Raw genomic sequence first — 10,577 nt, 5'->3', positions numbered from 1 at the left:
GCATGCTAATATAATGAGTAGGGTTAGATGTTGCTGGTCTGCTGGCTTGTGTAACTCAATACCAAGGTATGTAATTCTCTGCTTACGTAGTCATATAAATACCTATTAGCCAATATCTGACTCATATATAGATCGTGGCGTAGATATGGATCACTGGTTCTATGGAGTACCCTCTGCAGATAATACAAAATTGTGCTCTTTTTAGCTGCTGCACTTACATGAGATATGTGATAAATCATACGCTGTGAACTGGAGGATTTCTGATACAATGATATACAGAATTTGTTTGCTGCATGTATGATATTATAGTCAAGGTATGAGAGTGCAGGTAGGTTATCATACCTCTCATTTATGGCCTCCATTTTGTATGTTACCTCATACCCAGTCCATTTCTAAAACACAACCATGAAGTTATCTAAGAAAGCTCTAGACAAATATAGAAGTATGTCGTCGACATATTTCCACATACGCCATTAACTAAGAATATTGCTTTATAATGAATTTCTAGTTTGGAGTCCAAATGACATAAATTGCGGTTAGCTGACCGCAATTTCCTCCTTGAGGAATCCCTTCCACCTGTTGCTACCACTCAAAGTTAAAAAAGAAGTAATTCACCTTTCTTAAAATATAATCAAAAATGTGCTTCAACATGGATATCTCTATCGGACATCTTTCTCGAAACCATCACTGTCTCATTATGTTTTGTAAAGTTTTCCATAAAGGGGAAATTTGTGTACGTGGATACACATCTCTCACGTCTATAGATTATCATTTATCTTTTCTTAGGTTATAGATCCAACAAATGTCTTGTTAAATCGTCCATATTCTTTAGGTTGTGCTTGGACATCCGTTCACCAAGTGTTGTTTTAAGAAAATATTGCCACAGTTTGTGAAGTGGCCTTGTGTACCATGACACAGGACTGCAAATAGGCCTTATCGGATTATCGGTCTTGTGCACTTTCAAATTACCATATAAATAGGGTAATTCAGGTATTCCTGTTCATTTCGCTCATAGTTCCTTATATATCTTGTAGGGAAATAGTTGTACATGTCTCTTGTAAAGATTGAATAAATGGTACGGTCTGTATACATTGTTCTCCTGATGCTTCACCATTACATCAGGAATTTTGTGTAATGAATTTCCAGCTCAGTTCTGCAATATAATCCTAGGTCGATATGATTCTCTTTATAAGCCTCAGCATAGTTTTTCAATATCACCACATAATCCTGTCTATTAGATGGCTGCAAAGGCGAATAAAGAAGCCCAAAACTGAGCGATTTCTCTAATTTTATGGGCACTCTCATTCCATTCATATTCAAGAAGCCTCATAGTGTGGCCTTAGTATTCATCTAATCCCTAGGCAATTTTCCACCATAGACACCAAATTAAAATGTATCGCCGGCATTAGTTAAATATACTTCTAGATTAGACAAAGGCCTGGATGGCATACTCTCCTCTATTACAGCTCTTGTCTCTCTTATGGGATGTACATCAGGTGAATGTGTTAGAACAGAACGTAAGTGAAAACAGAAACCGTCGAGAGTGGGTATGGGAGATATGTGAATAAACTGGGAGGATAGCATTAAATATCTCGGCTTCACGTTGTATAAACGATTCACATTGTTTAAACATGTTCAACAGAAAAAAAATAGCTGGGCCAAAATTCTTCATCACCTCCAATCGCTATTCAAAAATAAAAATCTCAATGCTAAGAACAAGAACCTGATATACAACCGAATAACATTACTATTCGTCAGCTAGAAATTCCACAAAGCCAGGCTCTGAGAACACTTTTCAAAGTACCTTGGTACATTAGGACGAATGACATACTCAGAGATCTCAAGATATATAGTGATGGATATGTCTTAGATCCATTAATTATTTACATAAAACAGGAAAATATAATTTTATTGATGATTCAAATTTCAATAACAGTTTCTACAAAGTAATAAATAAACTGCCTCTTTATTTCTTTAAGTGTCAGCTATCTGCATGGTCTTTATTTTGTGGATATTCAAAATAATTTTTGGAATTTTTAATTGATATTTCAACACATAAAATTCGAATTTTTTCAAGTTTTTAAAACTAACAAAAATAACACCTTATTTCTAAATAATAATATTCCTACATAAATAGCACATTATTGAATTACAAACAATTCTCGAATTTAAAGTACTTGTACGAGTCCGATTTCTTCGATAAATTTTAGTTAAGTGCCTACTGAGTGTCATTTTTTATTCGGTGTTGAAGTACCAGGAAAATTTCTAGCACGTCTATTGCGGTCTCATAATCTTCCCTAAAAACTGACAAGTTTCATTACAACAAGTTCGCAGTTTTGTAATATAATAATTCAACCTAGAGAGGTCTGACAAGATTCTAGTAACGTTTCTTATAGGTAGTGCAATTATAATTATTTGAAAATTTTTTAATTAATTAAAAATTATTGTTATTTTTCGCTATACAATAGCAATAAATAATTAAGTATTTTTTAAACAAATTATAATATTAATTATATATAGAGAAATACTTATTTAAGACAGGTAAAAATAATAACTTTTATTTAAAAAGTTTTAAATTAAATTTCTCTATTGCAGTAAATATTATTTAGACTATGATATTTATTAAGTATTTTTCAATCAAAATCTATTATTATAATAGATATATTTTTATAATGGATATCTTGTTTGTGCAACAACTGCAAATATAAAATTATCAATCCGAAAATATTTATTTTGGCCGCCATGAAGTATATTTTATTCTATGCAAATAATATTCGTAAACTTTTATGTGCATATTCTTAAAATATATATTTATGTAACATGCAATATAAAGTGCGTTTGCTAAAATTAATAATTTTTTTATTATATTTTTTTATATTTAACATACACATTTTTAACTATATATCTCACACATCATAAAACTCATTTCTTCCTTTGTAAAAACAACCCGCAAAGCTTTTTAACCATAGTTTGTTCTGTATATATAGCTTACTTAGTATTGCTTATAAAATTTTTTAATAAAATTATTATCACTCATATCTTGTACCAATATACTAGTATAATAATAAACACATATTTTACTCACATTTTAAAATTTGTAATAAAAAACACAATTCACTTGCTTCCTTAAAATTTACCTCTAATGTTCTTTCTGTGCACTTTACTCCTCTTACACTACATCTAAAATTAACCAAATCAATAATTACTACCACTTTGTCAATGTAAATGTATGTAATCATTACAGGATTCCCCCCGGGGCGAAGCCGATGGTCAGTCATTCATTTTCCCTGCCATTAATGAAACAAGCACAAGTAGTAGTAGCGGTGGTGGGGGCAGCAGCACAGGTGATAGCGCAGGTGGTAGTAGTACTGCAACAAGTGCCACAACAACCACAAGCAGTTCTGGTGCCACAGGCAACAATAGTAACAATGCACTGAATAGCAATAATAGAAACAAAAGCCTAGGTAACCATCTAACACTAAACACAGGTGAACGTCGTAATTCACTCTACTGTGATACACTACATGCAGGTGACTCAGGTATTGATTCAGTGCAAGCCTCGCCATCGCCAAATGCACTACCTCCACCTCCAGGTACTTCGCTACTTATTGGTAACATAACAGGTGGCTCTTGCAATGTATCGCCTGCCACCACTCCAACGCATGGTTCACCAAATCTCTCCTTGGGTTGTGGACGTATGGGTGCACGGGCCAGCATAAGTGTAGGCGCTCCAAATTACCGAAGAAAATCAAGCGCTTTACTGCATCCAGATCATGCACGTCTATTTGCGCTACGCATGAAACATGCAGCAGCATTGGAACGTGCACAAACTTCACCAGATCAAACATCCATTGAAGATACGACTGAATTCCATGACAATGGCCTCGCTACAAATTTACGTTTATGTTCGGCATCATCATCGACAACATCGTCACTAACATCGGTCGCCGCGGTTAGTCTTGGCGGCGGTATCGGTGTTGCGTGTTCTTCTTCATCCTCTGCTGCCGCAGCAGCTGCACTGGCTGCTGCTGCCGGAGCGGGGACACAGCAACGCGTCTCCGATCCATGGTTGTTGCCTCAATCTGATCGAGAGCAAGACTCCAGACATCATGGGCGACGCCGTTCCTCAACAGCAACGGCACGTTTGTCGCTCTTCGATGCATTGGATTTGGAGTATGCGCTACTGCGTGCAGCGGCGCGTGGTTCTGTTGGACCATATTCGTTAAGTGAATCCATACATAAACTAACATTTACACAATCATTAGCGTTTCCGGCACTCGCGCGTGGTCTGGCCACAAAACGTAGACGTTCCGCTACTTATACGAGTTCGCGGCCGCTCAATCCAAATGAATCCGGTTTGAATACCTGCGCTAAAGTCATCACCGCCGTCATTTTAGTTGGTATATCCTTTATGGTATTTTTTGTGGTATACAAATTTGTGCGGACGTGAGGTTTACTCCTGGCTCCGACAGATTTTCCCGTCACATATCAAAATGCATATCCACTCACAACGGGAAACGCTAATGCCACTAAGCAACTGTCGGGGCTCAGGAGAGTCTTGGGTCTTAAAGAACGAAATTAAAAACAAAAAATAATTAAATAAAAATCAAAGTGAAAAAAGAAATCGGAAGTAGGTGCAATAAAGAAAATGCACAGAGAAGCGCAAAATGTGAGAATTGTGATAAAAAAAAAAATAAAAATAAAATTCATATAATTCGAACAAAATAATGTAAATTAGAAAAATAATATACAATTTTTTAAAACTGCTGAATTTGTATTAATAACTTTTTTTTTGCGTTCAATTTTATTAATAAAAATATTGCTAAACATTAATAAGTTTTTAAACAAAAATATGTATATTAAAAATATAAGTGAAAAATGTGAAATCAGGTTTTCATTATTATTATTATAAAATTACATAAATAGCGGATACTTTTAAGTCTCTACTTATTGTTATAGTATGTATGATTATCCGGCTTATGAAATGGCATTGCCACATGTCAGCAAACAATGCTGCATCCCCTCGAACTCCCTACTATATTGCATTCGCTATTTCTAGTTTCCAACTCAAACTATGCAAAATAATCTGCATTCAATGTTTAACTTGCCAAAAACATTGCACTGCATTGGAATTTCCTTAGTTGGAAATTCTTTAGAAATTCAAGAGAATGAAGTTCAATCACGAGGATTGCACAACATATCAAATATAATAAAAAATTCAAATAAGAAACGGCAGCTGCTTAACAATACAAGATATCCTGCAATGAGTTCAAACATGTGTACAAGGTCTCATGTATCCTACATCCAAGTCTTAACAAAAGTTACTAAGGTTGATTCAAATTTCATATCAGTGTTAACACTTTGCGCCTTGCATCCTTATATGAACATTAAATTTTCCTTGAATTACTTTCATTAAAATATTCTTTCGAATAAGTTGCTTGCACCTAAGCGCACCCTGTATCTTTGGCTTATACATATGTATCCTAGATAACTCTTTGCAATAATAGCAAACAATGTAGCGAACAGGAGTATATTTCATACATATTGTATTATATTATAAGCTTCGAAGGAATTCCTTTATCTATTTGCTTTGTTAACGTTTATTGTTAGTAAAACTTTTTTCCTCTTAACTCTACAATATTGTATTTCTACTAAAAGTGCCTATTTGACTTACAATCTGAACTTTACCTAAGCTTCGAATTTAAATTTAATGCTAAAATAAAACTAATAATAAAAACGTATAATATACGTATATTGAAAGATAAGAAAAACTTAATAAAATTTCTATGCTGACTTCTTATGTATAAGTTTTTATAAAAGAATATTACATATAATAAAATACCTACATATACAAATATAAAAATAAATATAAGCTAAGAAATTATAAAGTAGCTTTTATATATAACAAATAATAAGTATATAGAGTACGCCATATATTAGATGATAATATATTAGAAATCAACTAAAAAAACAATAAAATGCTGACAGGTTGATTATTAATAAGCTTAATAATATTATATAAAAACAATATCTACTTTCATAAATAAATAAATAAAATAAATTTCAAATAATTGTGCACCGCAGATTTTTTTTGTATAATAAATAAAATATGAATAAAAAGCGAATTTTTTGCAAATTTATTTGGATTCATATTATTTATAGTTTCATTGGAATTGATACTTTTTATTCAACATTGGTTTAATTTTTTAAACCAGTATATCTCTCATTCATAAGATCTATTTGGAGACAAACAATTTTCTTTTTAATCCCTTTTTTCAAAATAAAAAAAGTGGAATAAGACATAGATATGTCTCTTATTACATAAATAAAATGAAATACGTTTCATATAAGTACGGAATTATATATTTAATCAAATAAATAATCTTTATATGATTGATTTTTATCTCCGGAAAATCGGGAATAAACGCTGAGAGTTAAATTAGATGAATATTATTCATTCTCAAAAAATAACAAGTGTTTTTAATTTTTCTATAAAGAATCTTAATCTTCAATGTATATTCTACGAGTATTCCTGTCAAAGTAACTTTCTCTTGATATAATACACTGATACCACCATCCCAGACATAGCCAAGGTAGGCAATGTCTACCATAAAATTGTGTCCAAATTAATTTGTGATAGTGAAAAGAGGGCTTATTGGAACAAACAATTTCTCGCTTTTAAATAGATCTATAATGAAGGAATAAGGATGTCCATTATCAGATAGTTGTGTGCAACAATTGAAATTAGATTCCCGATGTAAACATAATTTTTTTCCTTATAAGTTTTTATAAAAAAAAATTCATCAAATTTACCCCTCTCTCTTAACCTGCTAGCTGTGTCCATGAACACCATAGTTTGAAACGCGTGTTTAGATGCTTATGGTCTTGATCTACAATTACGCCCTTATCTATTTTTGAAGAATTCTGTCTTTTGAATGTCGTTTTGAATATGAGAAATAAAAAAAAATCGTGGAGGATTACTCGCATACCATAATTAGTTTTTAATTTTATTGCTAATATTTTACTAAGCAAGTATTGCATGAACTTCAGATATTTGTTTAGTTTAGTCTAGGCAAAAAGAGTGATATATGTTAGGGTCCCTTACATATTCCAACATTTATTCAATTTAAAATATTTTTCCACTTTTCATCGCTTAAAAAATCTAAAAGATGCAAGCAATCTCTGGAGTCTTTTTAAATGCTTTGTAGTACTAATAGATTTTTTGAAAAACATATTTTATTTTCTCTAATTTTCAGTTAATTTCCTAATGAGGTACATTCGATATGCAAAATTTATTAATAATAATTCACAATAATTCTATTGTAAATAAGCAACTTGTTTGGTAGATCGTGTTCATTTTTAGTTTAGATATTAAGTGCAATATTCCAATTTACGGATATAGATTTATTAAAAGAAAAACTTTTTTGAGCCTTCGTCCACTGCAATTATAAATAATTTTATTTGCATATTATTCGCTTGAATGACTGTCTTGGCGAAACAAAGCTCCATCATTTGTCCATCATTTGTAAACTAAAAAGTTTTGCGCTAATTAAAAGTTCAATTTATTTAGTTACATTGCACAGGGCAATTACTTTACAGCCTATTTCCAAATCAGAAACATACCTAAAAATCAATTTTGGCTGAAAGTAGTCTACCTCCTTAACGATCTTTTAAATTTTAAATCGTCTGTTTTGATTATTTTGATGTTTCCAGAGTATTAGTGGTAGATCTTTATTTCAACAACTATTTGAAATCTGCAATAAAAAATTAACCTTGTTTTGCCATTTTAAATAGAGTGAACTTTAGAAATAGTTATGTGATTCCGGTTTCAGGTCAGGATCATCTAGTTTTTAGTGGAAGATCATCTAATATCATTTAAGTTGATGACTGTTTAGAGCCATCCTAAATGGTAATCTGTAAGTAAAGTAGTATGCTTGAAGTCAATTAAAGTGTCCACTTCATTAGCAAACTTTTTGTATACTATTTGTATACTATGAACATCCAACACCATTTGAAGCATTTTTCAGATGTTTTCTTCAGTAATAACAGTTTTAGCTATCCATTTTAGTAATCAGTAACTAAACTAGTATGACAGTTTCATGTGATAAGATAGAGTGTTTGTACATTTTATTTTTTTTTTCAGATTTGAATTAAAACAAGGTATTTGTTTGACTACATTTTTCAAATCGGCCAATTAAAAAAATGTTCTAAATAATTTCGACAATAAAAGCATCAGATTTTTTTAGGAGTGCATTCTAAACCAATGTTCGTGGAACATAATACTAACATCATTCTTTAAAATTAAGACAAATACCTTCAAAGATGTTAAACGGTATATTTCGCATACAACAAGTGATATATATATATATATATATATATATATATATATATAAATGATCTGAAGTCTGCTAATCAACCTTTTAGAAACATGTCTCTAATAATATAATTTCAAGTTTTGTAGAAATGGTGCACAATTTTATTATTATTTTTTTTTTTTGAAATTGTAATAATAAACTTTAAATAATACTTGTATCTAATTATAGTTAGCCTGCCTCAATATAACAATATTCTCACTAAACTAAGAAGGTAGTCTAGATTTGTTGTTAAGGTTTAAATTTCACAAACGCTGAGTATAATGTGAACAATAATTTTAAGGCAAATAACAAACAAAAACTATTTAAAAAAAAAGCTATGAAAATTCAACAAATGGGAATTATGTTACCATAAAAGGTACAATAGTTGATAGCTAAATATAAATAATTATATTACAAAATAAATAAAAATATTATAAAAATTATAAGAATATTTTAAAATATTTGTTTACTTTCTAGTTGTAAATGCTTCTGTCATAATTTTATAAAAATTATATTGGCAAAGAAACGACAAACGAAAAAATATTCTAAATGTTCTTTAAATGCCTTCAACCCAATTTTCTCCTTAAACATTTTTTATAATTAATAAATTAATTGGTATTTTATTAAAAATAAGAGCTGATATAATATTTTTATTATAAATCATATTATTAAAAAGTTATATTTAATAAAAAAATATTTTTTCAAATTTAATACGAAAAAGAAGCATTATTTGATTATTAATTAAATTATTAATTAATTAAAGAATTAATTAAGTTAGCATAAGTTTCTACATGCAAACAAAAAAAAATCAATAATTAAATAACCAAACTCTATGGGCACTCAAAAAAGTGTTTGAATAAGATTCATTAATATTTAAGCAATAAAACTAATAAAACTTTGAATGTAAACAATTAAATTAAATTTGATATGAAGATTGATGATATGGAAATTTCAAAACAGAAAAATATTTCTGCTATAAAATATATGTAAAACATTACTTTAATAAAATTCATACAATATTTATGTAAAATAAAGTGTAAAATTCAATTTATAATCCATATTTTTATTTTTCCAAATATTTACAATTTAGTAGAATATAATCATTCGTTTTGTAAATGGGGTCTCTTTATAGATAATATAATACGAGTATATACTTCTATTAAGACGACTGCAAAAAACACTGTTATTAATCAATTGATTTTTGCTGACTTACCATATAAAAAACTAAAAATTCGGCTATGAAACTACTGAAGAAGATCCTAATAAATTTTAAGAGCCTATTTACAATATACGCTTTAGGCTTTATCCATTTACTTATGAGACTGTTTACACTGTTCCTTTTTATAAGTGATTTTCCAAAAAAATGCTGCGCTTCATGAGCGTTTAATTGCGTTTAAAAGTACAGTCGAAACCGGTTATAACAACATTGAAGGGACCTATTCAATTCGGTCGTTATAACCGATAGTCGTTTTAAGTGGTAATATAGAATTAACTAATAAAAAGTACGGTAATGTTTATAGTAATCTGTATATTCCATATACTATTTATATTAACATATTATCACTGTATGGTACTGAATTGAATACAGAGTAAGACTGAACTCTATACTAGTGGTGCATTAACTACAACACTATCCATTGCAACACAACACTATCAATAGAAAATTTATTGTGACTTTCCAACCAGAAAAACCTAGCTATCGGAAAGGCCCTTATTAAGAGAGAATCGGTCCGTTTTTACTGACAGTTTAAAAATAGATAGTAATGTAGGCAGTGAAGTTTTATCGGAAGCACTGAAAAAATCTATTTCTTATGGGTTTTCCGATCATTGCAATATTTTACAAGTACAGATAATCACCATTAGGAAGAAAAAATAGTCAAACCGGGCAGTTTTTGACTGTTACACATTTCCGGTGATAAGAATGTTTTTGATAATAGCAAAATAATCATTCGGAACGCCTAAAAAATCTGAGCATATCATTGACATTATGAGGTTTCCATGCTGAGCAATTTAATAAAATATGGGCAGCCACAACAATATTTAAAGATTTGATTGCAAGTTGGCAGTTCTATCTAGAAAAAATCTAACACTCTCATTGAGATGCCCCGCAAAGACATCAGTCTTGTGGCAGATTTGTTGATGTATCATAGCCTTTTAGAGAACCATTTTAGATGCAATTTCCCATTTTATCATACCTGTCACAATTGTGGGTAGGATAATGAA

The 10,577-nt window shown here is 30.4% G+C and overlaps 1 protein-coding gene across 1 annotated transcript; it reads left to right on the top strand.

Annotated features, from left to right (window-relative positions):
• Positions 1-3,238: 3,238 nt before the first annotated feature.
• On the top strand, positions 3,239-4,695 carry LOC119663593 (uncharacterized protein DDB_G0271670-like; the record flags this gene model as incomplete). Its single annotated transcript, XM_038073205.1, has 1 exon — positions 3,239-4,695. A coding segment is annotated over one exon (1,212 nt), but the record flags the coding sequence as incomplete, so codon positions are not given.
• Positions 4,696-10,577: the final 5,882 nt, after the last annotated feature.

This window comes from Teleopsis dalmanni, unplaced genomic scaffold (genome assembly GCF_002237135.1).
Source record: "Teleopsis dalmanni isolate 2A unplaced genomic scaffold, ASM223713v2 unscaffolded_contig_0626, whole genome shotgun sequence".
Classification (NCBI taxonomy): domain Eukaryota; kingdom Metazoa; phylum Arthropoda; class Insecta; order Diptera; family Diopsidae; genus Teleopsis; species Teleopsis dalmanni.
The sequence above is the reverse complement of the archived record's forward strand: the minus strand, read 5'-3'. Positions and strand labels throughout refer to the sequence as shown.